Source organism: Apteryx mantelli, chromosome 1 (genome assembly GCF_036417845.1).
Source record: "Apteryx mantelli isolate bAptMan1 chromosome 1, bAptMan1.hap1, whole genome shotgun sequence".
In the NCBI taxonomy this organism is placed as follows: domain Eukaryota; kingdom Metazoa; phylum Chordata; class Aves; order Apterygiformes; family Apterygidae; genus Apteryx; species Apteryx mantelli.
The window spans coordinates 31,301,136-31,321,654 of record NC_089978.1 but is presented as its reverse complement, the minus strand read 5'-3'; the positions used below and the strand labels follow the sequence as shown (position 1 = coordinate 31,321,654).

General features: G+C 44.9%; 1 protein-coding gene across 1 annotated transcript; it reads left to right on the top strand.

The window, feature by feature from the left end:
* Positions 1-9,306: 9,306 nt before the first annotated feature.
* CCDC70 (coiled-coil domain containing 70) lies at positions 9,307-9,946 on the top strand. The gene is given in 2 exon segments (XM_013948296.2): positions 9,307-9,474; positions 9,476-9,946. Coding segments are annotated over 2 exon segments (639 nt in total).
* Positions 9,947-20,519: the final 10,573 nt, after the last annotated feature.

Here is a 20,519-nt window from a genome sequence, read left to right as displayed (position 1 = left end):
TTGTCAGCTGTACTTTGCTCTATGTTGGAGAGAACTGAGCAGTAACTGAAAGAAAAGGTCTTTATCCTTTTTGGAGTCTGCTCATATCAAACCCTGCCCATGTATCTGTCTCATCTCAACCTAAAACATAGAAAAATGATGGTTTTTTTTAATCTTACCGCTCTGTTTGTTGCTTTTTGTGATCACCTACGAGGTGTTACAGTGGGGAGACCTCTTTGGAAGATGTTTGCAAGGACTGTTCCTTCTGGTGGGTAGCTGTTTGCTGCCTCTGGCTGAGGTCATTTTAGTGATCACTTCCATCAGTTCACTGATTCATATCAGGTTACTTGCAGCCTAACATTCAGTCTTTTTATTTCCAAGAATTTTTTTCCATGTTTTTACCTGAGCTTTTAGCCATTAATTTCAAATTTCTTCTCCAAGAGATAGTGACTGAGGATGCTGTTCTTTCTTGTGTGGCACTGTTTATTAAGCCATTCAAGCTGCCATTTACTGCCAGCTACGAAAGACAGCCCAACTTGTAGCACGGCAGTCCTGCGTTGAATAGGACAAGACAGGTTCTCTCCACTTAGCGTCTCTTCTTCCACACGTATGTAACACTTTCTGGTGGAAGCCAGCACAGTAATAATATTTTTGAAAACACCCAGTGCTTTTCCAGACTCTTCGGAACAAATGAAGGGCTTCATGGTGATGGGAAAGAAAGCAAAGAGCCTTTGCTCTTTGCTTCAGTAGACAGCTGATCAGGATCCAAGTTTTCTGTAGTCAGTGTGGCAGATCTACTATTCACGAACATCAGGACAACATGAATTGTATTTATACTGAGCTTTTACTTTCTCCTTTACTTCAACAGAGAGCTCAGCGGACTCGAAGCTTTCCATTGTCAGTGCAGCAGATCTAATATTGAAGAATTTCAGGACCACATGAATTGTAATATGTACTGAGCTTTTCCTTAATGCACATAAGACTTTGCTGTTCAGTCTTGCATGAGGGCATACTGGTGATTTAGTAGCTGTGAAGGCACTTTGTATCTGATCTCTGTTTCTGAGCTGTGAAATAGGAGTGACCATGTACCTTTTTCCATCCACTGAATGACTGTTTAGTCTGTTTAAACTCTCCAGGGGAGTTGCTCTCCTCTGTTTTGTAAATGCAACGTGCAATCTGAGCCCCAAGGCTGGTGGGACCCCTGTGGGTTACTGTAATGAATAATAATAACAAAAATATATGGTGAGTCCTTCCAATCAACACTGTTGACTTTAATTTATTCAGCATTAGGAAAATAACAATATTGATATTTGCCAAAATATTACAGCAGATTGACCTAAATACAGTGTATGGCCTCTTGACATACAGAAACAGCAGATAAAAAATAAAGAAGACAAGATAAGATATTAGAAAAGACAGAGAAATGGGGAAATTTGTCTTTTTTAGATGAATGTATGGGTTTCAGCTAACTTAGCCTACTAAGACAAGGGCTAAGGGGCTATACCTAACTCTGTAAATATATTAGAGATAAAAAAAGAAAAGAGTTGCTTACATAGAAAGGAAATACCAGATTTGGAACAACAGAGTATAAATGGGCCATGAAATGGAAGCTGATTTCTAACCATTAGAGCAGTGAGAGTCTGGAACAGCTTCTCAGTGACAATAGGAAATGTCTTTTAGGAGGGTAAGGGATATTACTGCCAGGAACACAAGCTCTTCATCTGGTCTGATACAAGCTGGTCTGAAACTTCAAATTAAGTACAGTTGCTCTGAATTTGATTAACCAGCTGAGAGCCTGTGATGATGGTTTTTTGGGTTTTTTTTTCTTGCTTACACTGATGGGTTTGGAATAGGTTTGTTAAGAGATGGTTTCTCAGTGTTTCTGAAGGTGCACAGCCATAACACATATGTGGAGTTGTGTGCAGTGTTCAGAAGGCTGCCGTGGAAAGGTCTCTCTGTGTCATATCGCTCTAGCTGTAAGATGATATATGTGATGGAGCATCCCTGAAAAAAGGACACTAAATTTGAGAACTCTGGACCACTTTTTTTTGCCAAAGCTGAGTTTTACAGCAAGAGATCATAACCACAACTGGGGATTGATTCACCACTGAAAGGTGCCCAAGGTTTCTTTAGCAAATATAGACCTGACTTGCTATGAGTTATACAGGGCTTTGCTTAAAGGAGATTAAGGCATTTTGTGGTTCTGTAACTCCTGTCTTCTCATTTTCTTTCTAAAAATATCTGCTTTCCATGTCCAAAGATACCTGAGCACTTGCAGCAGTAACAAATGAGCTCTCTCGTGCACCATAACATTTCCAGGAACACAGCTCCCTTGGATGATTTAGCTCCATATTACCATGACAGGAGAGGAAATCTGTCCAGGCAGCTATAAATAGTGGTCAGGAAGTGATTACTGCTATTTTGACATGGACGAAGAACAAAGGAGGACTGTTCAGAGGAGAGTGTGGTAGACAGACCACCCTGGGAACAGTGGCCAGGGAGGTGGGGGGGACAGGAGACCTGGGTGGGTCATGAGAGGAGGCAAGCAGAGATTTTCAGCAGCAGAAAGCTCAGCTTTCTGTGACTGCATATACTGAGGAGGCGAGTGCTGTTTTATCATAGGAGGCCGATCTCTTTTCCAGGAGACAGAGGGAATAAGAGCTGTTGTAGCTGCATTCATGCATTTAGGGCTCATCTGCACCAGCAATCTTCAGCCTTTACAGGCTCACAAGTGACAAAATTGAGCAGGGAAAGCACTGGGAGCAACATCACACTTTGCTTTCCCTCTAAGCTTATGACCTAACTTTTATTTCCTGCAAAACAGGAATATTCCTATTTTGTGAACAGGAAGTCACAAGCCAGTGAGTTCAGGGAACATGATGGAGGTCACACAGAAGAGCTGGAAATGGAGTTCAAACCCAGAGGAGTTGTCCACCACCTTGGGACCACTGCTCTGCCCATCACTAGGTAGTGAAAATGCTAGCATCACCAAAGAGCAACACCTGACCTCACCACACAGAGTCTTCACTGGGACAGAAGCAAACAACTGAACACACACACACACACACACACAAAGTTGACCATTATCACCTAATGGGTTACAGAACTGGGACTCAGGAGGGGCTTGGTCTCAAGTCCCATATCTGTTGGATTCTTTGGGTAGGATTCAGCTCCTAATTGTAGGTACCTAATTGTTGTCAAGATGCCCCAGCTGTGAGCCCCAGCTCTCATTAAGGCCAACAAAGATCTACTCAATACAGTTGGCAGAGTCTGTAGGGTGATTCAACTCACCCCAAAGCAGAGCGTGCCTTTGGTCAGCCAAATCACTTTCAGGCACCACTGACACATAGTCACCAGCATTTAGACACCTACGCATTGGCATCTGCAATTGGGAACTGAATCGCACCCTGCATTTCATACCACCACTTTGTACAAGCAATGCATAACAGCCTTCACCTGAGAGCTCTTTGCTAAGCGCATATGTTCCTCATGGCTCTTGCTCTGCATCATGTGCCATTCAATAAATCTGGGAGTGTGATCTTAACTGGGACTTCTCACTGCTTCTGCAGTATAACTAAGGATAGTAGCTGGGTGCCAGGATTGCCTGGAGCAGTTGGCAAGGGAGCACAGCACAGGTTGTCTCTGGAACCTCTGTGACCTTCAGACAGTTGTTACTATGGCAGCAGCATCCTCCTTCTGGATCCAGCTGTGCAAGTCTGAGGAACAGGTGATTCAGAGGCAGAAAGCATCTGGGAAAGTCCTCATCCATATGTAAATTCCAGCCAAGTTTTGAGATCCCATGAATGGCTTATGCTTTCCCTTGGTCCTTCCTCCCCCAGAAGGGCTACAGTGGCCTTCTACTCCTAGTGCCTTGAAAGGAAAATGGCATGTTTTTTTATTGATGTGCCAGAGACCAATGTTTTGTCAAGCCAGTCCTTCCCAGGAAGCTTGTCGCTGCTAACAGCGAGAGGATGGCTGAAGGCGAAAGCACTTTGGGTGAAATCCATCTCCACATTTTACTAGAAAATTTGTGTTGAAATGGAGAAGGGTAACGAATTGAAATCCAGAAGACCCTCTTTGTCCTTTTTGGCACTGGGATTTATTTGGTGAGAAGGAAATAGATTAATTATAAAAAAGCCAGGAGAGGAAGAAAAACAGCCCATCCTGCTGCTGCAGCCCCATGGACTGATGGTAAGAGCTGGAACAGGCTGGAATGTCAGGAATTTATACCCAAAAGGTTCACCGTGTCTTCTCTGCACCCACCATTTATTGTGCGGTTTACTGGACTTGCATCATCAAAACCTCTTTTCTAGAAAAACAATGTTTTCCTTTAAGTTCAGAAAATAGTTGGCTAAATATTCTGTCATTACTATTTTCCAGCTATAGTATCAAATGGAGAGCTATAGGAGGAAGATACAGTGCAAGAAAACATTCCAGAAAGAAGAAACAGCCCCTGAAGGAACGGATGGAGCAAACTGAGAAAAAGGAAAAACCTTCCCAGAATCAAGGCAACTCATTTGCAAAGAGGGAAATAGTTCATCTGGAAAGAAGAAAAGGGACCGGGAGTAACAAGAAGCTTACCAGGATAGACTTAGTGAACAGGATTGTATTTGAATTATTCCCATATAAAAGATTTTTTTTCTGATCTTCAGACAAAAAAAGTCAAAGCCATCCCACAAGAAAAAAGTGTTTTGGTAGAAGCCTCTCTGTAGCCTTCTGCAACCAAAGAGAAACCAAACAGCCTCCTCTAAATTTTAATACAGTTTTGACAGAAAAGTAGGAACAATATCATCTGTCAGTAAAGCACCTGTTCCACACCCTGCATCGTCAGCCATTGAGCTGCACAAAACATATTTACAGCATATATAATGAAACCATTGCATACGTTCCTAGAGAAGTCCAACTGGCCAAGCTTTCAAAAACAGGAACCTAAATCCAGACTGAAATACCCCCAATAAATACAGGCCTGAGTTTCAAATCTACTCATCCACCACTTCTTCCCAATGACTTTAGTAGGAGCAACCCACTGGAAAACTCAGAATACTCATTTATAGCAAGTGCTTATGGATGGATTTAAGATGCCATATTTACCTTTGAAAAGGGTCTGGTCTTTGCTATAACTATGCTTAGTTTTAGCTCCATTACTTGTTCTTGTTCAAATAATGCAAGAAACAGTAGCACTTACATTGAGTGCCAAACTCAGACGTACAAGTGTAACAACATAATCTGAGTATGTGTCTAAAGCTTAGTGTAAGTGCTGTTCATGATTTCCAGGAGGGGAGCTGAGGAGCGTAGTATAACCCAAGGATGGATGTTCTTCAGCAACAGCCAGGATGAAAATGAAGCCAAGTCTCAGTGAGAAACCCAGTGGTGCCTTTCAGTTCCACCCAGCATCACTTACTTTGAATCAATGGCTTTAAACTTTGTGAAATGACATCACTATAGGTGACCAACTGGTCAGTGTCAGTGGCAGGCATCAGACACCCAGCTGCCATAAGGACTGCGCATGTGTAAGTATTGTATGCCCCTGTTTTAGAGTTTTACAAAAGCTAAGTTTTTCAGTAGCATGACCACAATTGTTAGATATCATTGGGTCTTCATTTTTTGGTGTTAAGAGATGGTAAGAGCAAGACAAATAATAAAAGTCTCACCAAGAAAAGAGGTAATTTTATCAATTTCAGTTTACGTCTATCCATAAAGCTTCACTCTAGCAAGAGAATGGACCTAAGCTAGCATCAGCCATGTTAGCCGTTAGAGCTGTTCTGCATCTTAGAGGTGTCTGCAGAAATCCAGAGACTATTATTTTGATGACAATTGAAAGAATGTTTGCAAACTTCTGGAACAAAATGATATAATTTAGTCATTTTCTATGAGATAATAATGATGTTTTAATTGAAAAATGCACTCTGATATAATTATCCTACATCTTTATGAGCCTGCTTCAGGAGCACAGTAAAAGAACAAATGGGAATATTTTTACCATGCCATGTGAGAAAAAGCTCTCAAAGTTTTATTTGTATCATTTGATGCACATTTTGGAGATGGAATCTCATGTCTGGTAACCTCTTGGGGCCAGATCCAGGAGAAGTTTTAGGCACACAAATCAGGAACAGACTTAAATGTGGGACTTGTGCATAAGCATAGGTGCCTCATGCCCTAGAAGGCCTTAAGGCATCTTCTCTGGCTTCCAGCTGCAGCTCCAAAGGATATAGGTCTCCTACATATCATTTTCTGCTAGACCATCTGCAGACATCTTATATATTCTTGGGTGTCTAAAATGGCACTAGCTGCCTGTGTTTAGACACCTGAATTGCTTCCTACATGTCAGAGTCAAACTTGTTATCCTAAGGTGTTATCCAGCTGAACTCAGTAGATGCTTCCTTGGACTATCCAGAGGTCCTTGTGCCCTGTGACACCAACACAGCTCTGGTTGGCCCCGAACTGAGCCCAGGACTGTCAAGGAAGCAGGAGTTGTCAGTGTTCCTGAGCCGCTTCTCCAGTTCTCCCTGTGCCCTGTACAACAGGCTGTAAGGAGTCTGTCTGACTTTTACGCAAAGCCTGTTTCATATAAAATACATAAACAATCAAGGAAGCAAGGACCAGAATCCACATTTCCCCTCTCCCATCCAGATGTCTGTAGAATTAGATGCTTTTGGTTTTCTCCTTCAGCATGATACAGCTTCAATAGACAGGGGAGAAACTGTTGCAGTCCTCAACAGAGACTGTCATCTGGGTATTGGCCCTGTTTTCCTAGGAGAGGGGATCTGTGGATTTGAGTCACCACCAGCATAGAAAAGGGAGGGGAGAGGAATTGCCCTGGCAAAGGCTCTGGGTTGTTCCTCCTCCATCTGCTATGTTTTCAAGAGTCAGTCTGCTCTGTTTTTGCAAAGAAACCCATCCAAAATTGCTGTGCAGGGCAGTCTGCCCACAGGACAGGCTCAGGTCCTGACCCCAAGGGGCAGGACAGGACACGATCCCCATGTGGTCTCCCTGTGGTCAGCTCAAGAAGCTCCCCTTCTGTGCACAGGCCTCTCTAGGATTATCCTTCAGAGGCACCTAATCCTCCCCGTGCACTCTGCCATGGCACTTAGCTCTGGCTTTTGGACTCTGCTCCAGCTCTAACACGGCAGCACCAACACTAACCAGTTATGTCCTCCACTAAACGTGGCCCTCTGGCTGGTTTGGGGAAGATATCCTAACATACAATCATCAACGCACAAATTGTCACCCTAAATCTGCCTCATCCTCATTGTGTTGCTAAGAGTAAAACTACAGCAAGTGAAAGCCTGTGTGACTTCCTACCCGCTGAAGCGCTGGAAGTGTTGAGCTTCGGCAGGGCTGTGCCGGAGCCTATGAAATGCAATGGGATGTGGGGTATGTGCATAACCTGACCTAAAATACTAGTGGTATCATGTTCTGTGCCAATGAGCACGACAAAATGAGCTAAGTAAAAGCAACACTACCTCTGTTTTAAAGAAGAGACTGTGTATTTGCAGTTGTTAGTGGGCTGTGAGCCTGTTGCTGGTGCTGCCAGTGATGGCTGGAACTGAGCTGCTGTTATCCTAACGGCTGCCAGCAGCAGTCCCAGGGAGCAGAAATGCAGCAGGTCCTATTTACTGATATTTTTGCTGTGAACAAAGGGGAACTGCCTACCCAGGAGACCCACAGAAAGTGTAGGGACAGTAGAGCCATTGTCAAACCCCCCTTTGGCTGAGAAGAAATGGCTGTTGTTTCAGCGGCTGCTCTGCAACTCAAGTAATAACATGCTCTGGGCAATTATTTTTTGATACATTTACTCCTAATTTTCCCTGTGTTCTAGGCATGTGGTGTGGTATCACTAACACTCCAGTTCAGGCAGCCCAGCTCGGTGGGCACACCAGATCTTGCTGGGAACCTCACACAGACTGGCGACAAATTGGTGGGCCCAGGAGCTCCTTGAGAGTGAAGCTGAACATCTCTGATCTCCTCCTTCTCCCTGACCTCTCAGGGCACCTCCTGCCACTGGAGGTGGGTTTAGGAGCCTAGAAGCAGCATTAGGAGAAACCAGCAGAACCCAAATTCTCCTGTGTTCACTGAGGGCCCCTGGTAGGTCCCCCCTCTGTTTGCCCCTGAGATAGCTCATCCCAGTCGCTGTGATGGAGCCATCCACCCTCAGGCCTGTGAGGTAATTGCAGAGGAGGTGAGCAGCAGGAACTGGCCAGACCTCACTAAAAGACGCCTTGGCCACACCTGAAATGCCAGGGGAGAAGATGGTGCATGTCCCGGCTGGCGGCCGAGCTCAGCTTTGGGAGGAGAGGAGAAGCCTGGGATGAGGAGGGAGGAGGTCTACGACACAAGCACAGTGTCACCCACTGGCTGTCCCCAGTGGGAGAAGAGCTCCAAGGGCTGTGTGGGAGGACTTTTGTGGCCAGGTCTTCCAGCGCCCACTGCTATTTACCACCAGAGCAGCTTGGGCTGTCCATCCAACCTGTCACCATGCCCTTGAACTGTTACAGAGGCATGGCACTCTCCCTGCCTTCTCAGTCATCACTGAGAGCAGGCACATATTGCAATTATCATCTGCATTGCCTCTGCTGCCCCAAAGCAAGGGATAGACAGGTTCATAACATCTTAATAAGCAAGGGATTTTATTTATAAAGCAACCTGCTCCCTGCTATGGAGCTGGAGGCATTGTACAATAAGTCATAATAAATACAAGGAAACAGTATAAATAAGTAATCAGCTTTAATCCTAGCTGTAGAATTATTAGGCAAATTAGTAAACAGAAAACTAGATTATTGTTTCCATTGCTTAAGTTTCTCGTGATTCTGGAAACAGTAATTTTGGGGACATTTACCTGAAACGCTGTGAAAGGACAAGAGACGTAGCAAGAGTCAAGGAGACGAGAGTGACTTGAGTATCGGAGGCTACAGGCAGACACATCTGTCCCTCAGCACAGAGCACGCTGAACAAGGTGGGCTGGGGGAGCAGGGCAGGGCCACAGGCTGATCGTGGCGCAACTCCGCACCCCGCTCACAACCAGAGGTACCTGGACTCACTTTGGAAAAAGACTTAGAGAAATCCTGGCCTTTCTATTGCGCAGCCCAGATTCACGTTCAGATACTACAGCAATTTGTGCTGCCTAAGTCCTGGGCAAGGATTTCTTTTTGCTCTTGGTAAATGTCCTTATTCATGGTAGAACACATTTTAAGCCAGTTATGACATAGGTTTTTGCAGCATCATCATTGACACCTGTCACACTTCTCTCTGTTGGGCCACAGGGTGAGACGTGCTGGGCTGTGCTTGGTCTCGGCCCCCTCCATCAGTGACAAGCACGTGGGTGAGTCCATGAGCAAGAGCTGCCATTGCAACTTGATGTCCTGCTCTCCCTATTTCAATTCCCGTCAGCAGAAGCTCATCAAGAAGCTGTGAGCTGAGAAAGCATTCCGGGAGGAGATTCAGAGTTTTCGGGAGACAATGAAGAGCTTTCGGGAGAAGATCAAGGCCTTTCGGGAAAAAAATCAGAGCTTTCAGGATGGCCATCCAAGCCTTCTGGGAGGAGGAAAAACCCATCTGGGAGGAGGAAACTGCCTTTCGTGAGGAAGAAAAGGATTTTCAGGAGGAAGCAAAAGCCTTCTGGAGGGAGTATCATGACTTCTGGAAGGAATACAATGCTTTCTGGAAGAAGGATGAGGATTTCCGGAAAGAGGATCAGCTCCTCTGGGAGGAAGACAGGGTCCTTCTGGATGAGGACAGAGTCCTATGGGTGGAAGAGATAGCCCTGTGGGCAGATGAAAAAGCTCTCCTGGAAGAGGAGAGAGCTTTTTGGAAGGATGAGGAAGCCCTCCAAGAAGACGAAAAAACCCTCCAGGAAGATGAAATATTTATCTGGGAGGGGACCTTTGGTCCCGAGAGAGAAGAACGACTGCTTCTGGCTGTCGCTGTGGCTGAGAGTCACAGCCCCGCTGGCTGCAGAGGAAAAGCATAGCCAGAGAGAAAGCAGGAAAGCACAAATGATTCTGCTGGGCTCAGAAACCCACATATACTGATGTGGCTACTTTATTTAACTTGTGCTGTGCTTCTACCAGTTCTCTGAAACAGCATTTCTCATTCCAAAAAAAATCATTAAAAACCCTATGGAGTAAATCACAGTAGGGTTTTTGTTTATGCTATTTGCTTTAAGGTGACTGTGCTCATGTTTTCAGGATATGGCACTAATCAATGACAACCTTCCAATCCCCCATATTTAAGAGTCGCCACTAAGACTCCTACATGAGAAAAACCTTTCTGTTTTATCATATCAGAGTTTCAATCCCCATGGATATCACTGCCCTCAGAAGCATGGTGGCAGCATTTACCGGCCCGGGTTTACCCCACACTGCAGTGATCTAGCTGAAAGCAGTTTTGGACTCAGCCTCTCCGACATGGGCAGAGGATGTGCAGAGAAGTGGGAGGGACTGAAGAAGGCAACAGCGTGAAGACAAGATGCAAGCTGGAGGGAAAGGTGGCAGTGAGTGATTCCCCCCCCCCCCCCAGCAAGGGGGAAATAAATTTAGCAGTGAGCGTATGTATGTGTGTGCAAAAGCAGGAGGAGAGGACACAGACAATGATTATTTTGGATTTTATTTGGGTTATTATTTGCCTGCTGAGCTTTTCCTGCAGGTGACTCCCCACTCCTGCAGTGTACAGAAAATCTCTTACAGAGCTTCTTACAGAAAAATCCTAGAAAAATCACTCTGCAATGCAGCATGTGGCCAATATCTGGCAATATTTTATGTGATGTGAGCACAGACCCAATGCCTTCTGCTGAGAAAAGCATCTGTGGCACAGAGATTGCTGTTTTCTTGCCTTTCCTTTCTGATACTCTGTTTTTTTCAAGGAGGAACTAAACTCACATGTTTCACATTCTCAAAGGCAGAGCTGTAAGGGCTGATTTAGAGTTGAAGTTACATTTGACCCTCTGTATATCCATGACAGTGGGGGACAAGAGCAACTGTGAAAAGTATTAATCTCAGTCAAATTGGACATTGAATTTTTCTCTGGCATGACAGACACAGTGTAAGAAGCCTTTACAGTTGCTGCTGAAGGCTCTGATGACTTCTGCAACTGTCAGGCATGTTTAGGCTGTCACTCAAATCCATCATGCAAGCTCAGCCCTCTGTGAGCTGCTGGAGGATAAAGCTGGCTGTCCTCTTTAATTGTGCTCAAAACAAATTATACACTGTATCTTTCCTGAAAAATCCATGAATATTTATTGTTCAATGAATAACCAGCCCATAAAAAAGCCAGCTGATTCAGTCAAGGTAGGAATGTTTTGCGACCTTTGTTATTATTATTCTATTATTACCACGTAACCTAGAGATGGAAATGACCTATTAGACCATTCGGTCCAACTTCCTGCAAAGACAGGAGCATGCCCTGCATTCGAGCTTTATCATTAGGTACTGTGGAGAGAAAGAACCTTTCAGAAAATAACAATATTCAAAAGGTACTTGTCATTTAATGTATCTCAATGTCAAAAAAGTCAAGAATTTAACTCAGTTATTCAAATCCACATGTCAAATTAACATCCATTTAAACTAAAATTAGATATGTTTTCCCTTATGAAGAACCCAAAGCACATGAAATGCTCTTATGAGAGATCCTGTTCACTTTTGCTTTCACATGAGAGCGGAGCAGTGCTTCTCTGGTTAGACCACTGTCAGTATAATACAGAAGTTGTGAAACTTAGGCAATTACACGATGCAGCACAGAAGGGCCAGAAGTTTAGCTGGAGAAAAGGATGTGCCAATATGCTTTTAGACTGCTGGTAGCTCCCCTGAAAATACTTCATCTGGACTTGCCTGAAGAACTAAAGATATCTGAAGCATTGACTCACCAAAACCAGGGTGGAAGGACCAAAAAAGGTGCCAAATCCACCTGCGCCTCAAAAGCAGCAATACCTGTAATACACTGGGCAAACACTTTTCTAAGCTGTTTTATTTCATTTAATTTCCAGCACTGGAAACAACCACCACCTCCCTCCTAGGGCTTTACGAGCCTCCTTGTTTTAATTTTTCTGCAGTGTCTACGGTGAATTTCCATAACTGCAGTTTTGACCTCTTATCGTAGTCCTGCTGTGATGGTGTGCTCCTTCCCCTGCTGATGTGCTCTCTCCCCCTCAACCTGACCTCCCTGTAAACAGCACGTAGGCAGGGGCTAATTGAGCTTGAGCCAGCTAAGACCCATCTAGCATGCAAATATGACTATGAGTCAATCGTCTCCCCCCCCCCCCATAAATAGGGGGCAGCCCAGAGCCCCTTGAGCTCTCCTGCACAGCAGCAGGCTGCACCGCAGAACCTCCCCTTGAGCAGGGACGGCTCTCAAGGTTACTCCTCGAGGTTGAGAGATTTCTTACCCGCAACAGATCCTTGGTATGTGATTAATAGCATGCTGAACTTCTGGGAACTTCGCGAAACTTTGATGAGTTATATCTCTGATTAATTGTGCACATAGTCCCTTAGACATAAACCGTTGACCAAGTCTGAGACTAGGATCAGATCCAGCCACACCTAGGCGCCTCTCAGAAGGAGTTTGGAAAACAAGGGGGTCCTTTCTGAACCTCGCGACTCAACGGGAGGGTCTCCTTTGCACTTGCATCTGACCCTGTCCTCCATGCAGTAAATAACCGAGTGAACCTTGCCAATCGAACCTTGTTAAATCATTCTTATTTACGATTGAACTTCATTAAGTCACTGTCTTGCCACAATAAACATAGTGCTGCTTCTCTCTTACGAGTGGAGTGCATCACTCCTCTGCGACACCTACCCACAGCATATGTGGAGAATAGTCCTTCCTTTCACCCCAAATTCATCCATCTGAAGCTTCTCCACCCGAGTATGCCTCGACTAACCAGCCCTAGCTCCCTCTCTCTTCCTTCACTGACCAAGTGCTTTCGGAAACGCCTCTGTCCTCCCTCCTGGCCCTCCCTCCATAAGCCTGAAAACCCAGGACTTAGTGGCATGAAGTCGAGCAGAACAGAGGTAACCTGAGACCAGAATCAAACTTCTTGTGGCTGCTGTTCAAATACGGAGGCATTGAAGAAAACAGCAGAACAAGTAGTGTAACTTCACGGTAAACACAGGGATAAAACCCAAAAGCCTGGAAATGCATTCAACCCAAACAAGCATTTTATGTTGGCAGTGCAAGTCATTTAATTATCCCTGCGCGCTCAGGAAGGTTTCGCAGGTTTAGCAAATCCTGTACAGGGGGATCTGATAATGGTGCACAGAAACTGGACAGGCCAGCTGGACCGGGCGCCCTGTCTGCCAGCCAGCTTTTGAGGGCTTTTAAGGAAGCAGCACATCGTGGATTTGCAGGAATTGAGGAAAGGTCCCCAGTGGGGTCATAACACGTTCCCACAGCCCTGGCACCCTCTGCCTCTAGAAAACTTGTCAGGGAGGATGCTGATAGATTGAAAATTCATATTTCTAATACTCAAGAGTTTTTTCTTTCAAAGTTTCTGCTCAAGTGATTCACAGCAGGCTGTTTTCTGCTCAGGGACACAACAAAGGTGGAAGTTATGGGTGGCAGCTTCCTACCTCTAGAGGTGCAGAGCATCCCAAAGTGCAGCACCTTGAGCAGGCAGATGGCAATGGCTTTCGCACAGAGCAGTGAAGACGTTGAGTCATTAGTGCCAAATCAGCATAAAGATTTGAATGGGAGAAATAAATAGCTCCTGAGCTCACCTGCACATTTTTAAAATGCAGCATTATCATCCAAAAGCATTTCTGACACATCTAGGAGCAAACATGGGAGATGCAGAACATGAAAAACAGTAAAGATTATTATAAGCCAACTGACATGTCTATATGTGTCATAAACTGTATTGAGAAGAGTGACAGAATAAAATTAAATTTACTCAGTATATGTATGTGTAGCTATGTATATATATAATTTCCAACTTTGCGTGTCAGTCATTATATAGAAGGAATGTAAAAGAGCTGGGAGGAAAGCTTGTGACTCCTGTGAAACTAGAGGTATGGAGAGCATCTAGTAACAAATATAAGTCCTGCTGCTCTTTCAGGAAGTGTGACTGAGTTGTTGAAAAGTCAATGTAGAGGGTGCCATCAAAAATGAAGGAGTAATTAGGGTACTGTTACTGAAAATATCAGATAGGGAAAAAATAACCACACTTTTACCCTTCAGAATCTGAAGAGTCTACTTTGAGTTAAAGAATAGAGGACCCACTAAAAAATATGTTTTTAAACAATAAACATTTTCCACTACTTACGTGATTGAATCGTTCCAGATTGTCAAAATTTGAGGACTTTTTTCAAGGCTTTAGTCCTGATCCAGCAAAAAATCCCTCAGTCTGCACTTGAAATCCCTCAGAGCACTTGAAATGTTCCAAAGTCCCATCTTAATTCATATTTAAAGTTAAAACAGTGACTCCGCTGCGGCTGGATCACAGACAGGGTAGGAAGCAGGGAGGAGAGCACTGTGTGGTGGAGTTGAGCACAAGCATTAATGCTTCGACAATATGGAAATATCAAATACAAGGCAATTCAGACATGTACCTGGGGTCTTCAGAAACTGGTGGCAGTGTAAATATTAGGAGTTTTTAAAATAAACCCAGCTTATATTTTGGATCATCAGGTCTGTGATACGTTATAAATGATGGAGAACCACCGCCAAGCAAACAACTGACACCCATTGGCTCCAAACTGTCCTCTTGCCATTTGTGATCTTTACCTGTGCACCTGTGTGTATGTGCCTGTGCATGTGTGTACACAAATACACACACGCCAGGAGAACCAGTGGGTGTGTGCAGTGCAAGCAAAATATCATGACCCTCCTCTATCCCTCCAGCTGCCCTGCCTCTGCTACTAGCAGCAGTGCTTCTATTGCTAACAGCAGGAGCCGTGAATCTAGTGATTTACCATTAGCATTTAATGCTATTTACCATAGCATTAATGCCATGGGAGCAGAAGCCCTCAGCATGGGGCCGGACAACATACCTGTAATCACCTCACCTTCATTAGCATCCCGGACCTCGCCACAATATGCCAAAAATTCGTTAAGGATGGTATTTCATTGGGCCCAGTGAAAACACAACTATTCCTCCTCCCAACTTTCAACCTGAGTTATAGCATCGTGTTTTTCTTATCCTGCAGCACAGCTTTCTGAGAATTTTGGTGTGGGAGCTTTTCAAGTAGAGCTACTGTTATTGCTATTATTAATGTGAATGTCACATTTCCAGAGCTCTACTTTGAGAGACTGAGAACACCGAAATAGAAATTGGGTTGAAAAGCTGTAATTTGGCTGCTCACCCTGCTGGTAAATTTCTGTTCAGGTGTGGGGGGTTTTCCCTATTCTTAAGGCTCGCACCATGGGCTTGCAGCCCTAGTGCAGGCTGGAGGAAATAAGTAAGAACAGAAGTGAACTCCCTCTGGGAGCCCAGTGGGCGCCTCTTTTGTGAACATGCTCTCTCCATGCTGACTCACAAAAACAAGCCGCTTTCCCTGCAGACTCCAAAGAAACTTCAAGCTGCAGCCCAAACACGCAAAGTCATATTGAAGCAAACATACCTATGCCTCATACCCATTATATATACGCTTAATTTTTAAAGTGATCTGCGTCAGATTTACATCGTACCAAGACGCACGGCATTTTCCTCATTTCAGTGGCACTTGGATTCGCATCTGTGCAGTTTGCACCTCTGTTTAATTTAAAAAAAACAGCTCAAACAGCAGCCTGATGGAAAGTCATTAATACTGTGAAATAATTGAAAGACGGAGAAGCGATTCGATGAGCCTGACCTTTTCAGATGATCAGCAGAGGAGCAACAATTCCCCACGAGCGGACGCAATCAAGGTTGATAGAGGCAGAAGTGATTACCAGGATATAGCATGAAATACTCATCATTCACAAGAATATGCCGCCCCGAAAGGGAGCAAGATGGGGAGAGGGAATTTGTGTAAACTGATGTTCTTCCTAATGAAGGCGTAAATAACAAAGCCAGCAAGGATCTCTCCAGAGGGAACCATCAGCCCTGCACCAACCCCTCCAAAAAGCCACAGCGGAGTACTTTACACTTAAAGTATATTGGCTTCCTGTTCAGAGATCTCAAGGTGCACTGTGCCATTAGTGCATTTACCCCACAGCTCTCCCGAGAGCTGTGCAAAGGACATTATTGCCATTTTAAAGAGGACAAGAAGAGTCATGAGGCTGAGTGAGGTCAAGGCTGAAAAAGAATTTTGTAGCTAATCCACAAGACACAACCTCCTCCCTTTGCAGATTTGCATGTCATCCATGAGACTAGCCTGTCAGTGGGACTTAAAAAAAACACTCACAGGCGATGTCTTTAAAAAAAGTGGTGACTTTTCTTTTTTTCACTAGATTAAATCAAATTTTCAACACCCTGCTTTCCAGGGCACCCTCTGGGACCTGTGGACAGCCTTCCCTGGTCCAGTGCAGAGTGTTAGCTGTGACTGTATTAAAACGCATTTGAACAAACCCCCATTGGACTGTTTTTTCATCATTATTTATCTTTCCACCTACTTTCGCTCCATTCACAGATTTTACCAGTCATGGCTTTATTTTGACTTCCAAAACTCTTCCAAAGCTTCCACAAGTGTCACCATGCGCAGAAGGCCAGTGTCTCCAGCAGGCACCCATTCCCTGGCCTCACTGCTGGTGGAGGGTGGAGGACACCATGTCCCAGCAGCACCTCGTGGTTCCCGTGCGGCCCAACATGCATTGGGGCTACCGCACGGTCTCCGGTTAGCCAGCCTTGCCCAGAAACAGCGGTAAGAACAAGACTGTGCTGTACACAACTCCTAAACTCCACACTGATTTTCAGGCTCTCTTGTGAACATTTGATAACTCCTGACTTCACGTGCTTCCCGTACCATTTAACCATGCACTTAACACCTCTGCAGCTTTTTTACACGTTACATGCTCACAGTCTTACTGCCAAGAAGAGGCCAATATCTCTGCATGACAGTCGTAACAAGAGGAATACTGTTTTTACCCTGTTCTGTTGATAATATGCTGCAGGCATCATGGGAAACCTGTGGGCTAGGTTTTCTAAAGACCAGCTAGGTCACCATATAGAGAGCTTTCCTCCTGCAGCAGGCATCACCTTCACCCCTCTGATACACATGCTGGCAGCAGGAGCAACAAAATTAACCCTCCAACATCCTCTGCAAGGCTTTTTATTTCATCTCTGCCCCTTCTCCTTGCTGGAGCAGCCCAGCCCAGCTCAAACCCAACCCTTTGTCCCCACAGCAGCAAAATTTGTCTACAGTCCGTGCCTGTACCCAGGATTTCCTGATGCATGGCAGCCTGGCTGGAGACAACGTTCAGGTTATCGTATAACGTCTGGCTAGGCACTTTGAGAAATACAGAAAAAGTCAAAGTCAGCCAAGAGAAAAGGTTGGTGGAAAGAGAGGAGGTGGCTGGGAAAACACAAACAGAAAGAAGCCACTCCCAAGGCTCTCCTCATAACACGTCTCTTTCCTACCAAGTAGCAGACAGCAGTTTGACAAGAATATGCAATGTTTAGTTGCTAAAAGGATTTATATTTCATGTAGAGATGCTGGACTCCTCAATTTAATGCTGGAATGTGAAATTATCAGTTCACAACCTCGAGCACAGAAATAATAACTGATGCAGTTCATATTGACAATGGTGTGTATTTTTAGACTGTTGTAGGCGTTTGCAGTCATTTTGAAGTGCCTTGATTATTTTTCATGCGTTTTTTCCAGCAGGAATGAAGATTACTTCCTGCGATGTGATATAATGAATGTTGGGCAAAAACATGACCAAATGACTGTATTTTCATCTGAAATCAGGCCAGATATTTTGGGGCAGTTGCAGTTCTGAGGCTGTACAGCTATTCTGTCTGCTTGCCTCTCTGAAGGGCCTCGGCCAAAACCCTGCTTTGTGAATCTGCCCATTTTACCTTGTTCTCAAGCACGGCTGTGCTCCTTGCTGGCTGCAGAGAGATTTCAGGCATAGGTGTTTGGACAGGAGCACATTTTCTCCCTCACACTCCCTGCAGGAAAGCTGTCCTTGGGACAATGTGAAATATTAATAAATACCTTAATTACATTTAAAAAAACTTGAAAAGGTAGAAGCAGGGAGAATGTTTCCATATGCAGGCCTTCTGGCCAGAAGCTCCAGAGAGGAGAAGGCTCTGGGTCGCTCTATTCCCGAAAAGAGAGACACGCTGACAGACAGTGGGACTGCCCTGACCGAAGGCAGCCCCCTCCTCACATATATGAGTTAGTTGTCTAAATCAGTGGAGAAAATCAGGCTTTTCAAGGACTATCCTCATCCTACTCTAAGGTAGGTAAGGTGGGCCAAATGAATCCCACACGGTTTCAGATACCAGCAATTTCCATATTGCAAGAAACATCTCCTAACCACTCCATAACTGCTAAAACTTGTAACAAATTTGGTTTTAGTGGGTGTCAGGCTCTCAGTCACTACAAGGTCAGTGTTGAGCAGTTCAGGTCGCAATATTGCTTCTCCACCAGACGCCAGCAGGGCTCAGCAGGGACAGGTGCCACCCAATGACTTTCTTGGGACTGGAGACTGGTTTGTAAGAAGATAGTTGGACTATAGCTCATCTCTGATCAAATCAGGGCTTGTCAGGAGTGCGAGAGCAAGGGATAACTCTATTGTGCACCAGAAATTCTCCATTAAGGAAAAGTTTTTCATGAGCTTCCACCAAAACTCCACTTTTTTCCCCATCTCCAAATGAAATAGTAAACTCCTCAACGTGTTACATGTTGCTGTTCTTTAATACCTGTATGTATATGCGTATATGTACATTCATGTGTGTTCACATGTATGTGCGAATGGGTGTCTCTGGGAATATATTCACACACACAATGAGACTCGGACCTGCCTGAGGCCACATACACTTTAAAAAGTGCTTTTTGCTCAGAGGTTAACTCTAATGGCTCTAAAAGCTGCGTGAAATTTCTTGTGCCTCCTCCTGCAGTGCTCGAATGCTTTTTGTGGCCTGAATTTTGCTTCATTTGTCAAGGGAATTCATGAGATACGGGGGAGAAAAACAAATAGCCAGCTTTTCAGTAGAATCAACATGTTCTTAAAAACAATCATGCATGCCTGGGTGTGCATGCAAAGCTTGCTCTCCAAACTGACCACTTGATATTTATTCTGGCTGGTGCCTAATGAGCCTTGGCCTTTAGGAAAATGATGTTGAACTTTTTATTAGAGGAAGAGTCTGGGTCTCTGCAATGGTCTGTACAGAGCAGCCGGGCACCACCAAGAGAAGTGTGCCTGTGCACAGGGTTACAGGCATTGCATCTCACTCATTTGTAATTTGATGGGTCAAAGGGGCATGGTGGATCATTAAACTTGGCCCTACATCCATAGCCTGTCAGTCCATCTCATCCATGGCTGTCATCAGTGAGATGGCTGTCAGCAGCATGGCACTGCTCACTGCTGTCAAGGAAGTTTTATTGATATGAGGGAAATGTGCCCTGCAATTCTTGGAAAGTGCTTGGACTGTTCCCTTGAAAATAATACATTGTCCTCATAGGAACAGCTCCAAGACATGTATTGTTTCTCCATTTGAGAGTCATACCAGACTTTAATATTCATTTTTAATCAGTTAGCTGTGACTAGGGAACAACTAACAGGCAGGGAACAGGGAACGCAAAAGGCAGAGTCATGTAATTGCTCTTCCTGAGCAATGAGTGTGTGTGCACGTAATGTCACAGTATTCTGTGCATGAGTGCTGCTAATATTTTTAGCTGTCTACCCCTTTTCTGGGAACAGATCCCTAGAAGAGAAGGGTGAGTGCTGGGGGCAGAGGCAGCTGGCACTGGGAGAGGGGTTGGGGTGGAAGGTGAGGAGGGAGGAAGAGGAGGATGGGAAAGCCCCAGCCAGGACGAGGGGGCTCATGGGAGGGCTGCTCAGAGCAGTCACCTCTGTATGTGCAGCTCCTGGCCCGCACAGCACTGCTGGGGGATATTGTCAGCCCTTGGCCCTCTCCCCTGCCGTTGCGCAGCACCATCTCCCCACTCCTGAGGGAACTCTTGAACCCTGCCACTGCGCTCATGGGGACAGCGTGGGGACGGCCACTCAAAGACCAGTCATCCATGAGACATGGCCAGCAACAGCCTGTCCGGTGGCCACTTGGGGCTTCCCGGGCAGCCGGGGCGCAGCACTCTCCATTTCTCACAGCTCCATTGCTAGCCATGCTATACTAGTGCCTGAAGGGGACCATGGTAGGACTTTTAGGTAAACCCATTTATTATTTTTATTACTGGCTCAGCAAAAGCATTCCCAGTGTCAGGGGAGTTATATGGGCTCATATGGAAGAGGCAGACCTTGGCATCAGTAAAATTTTCACCATTTGGATTATTATATGTCCTAAATAAACCCTTTGGTGTCGGTGTTTCTGCTAGATGACATCAGTCATACTGTCCCCCTCACTCATCAATTAATGTTCATAATGAAAATCTACCTGGCCAGCTTACCTCACTAGGCAAATTTACCATGTTTGCCATCATGGCATCTGAATATCCGATACTATAATT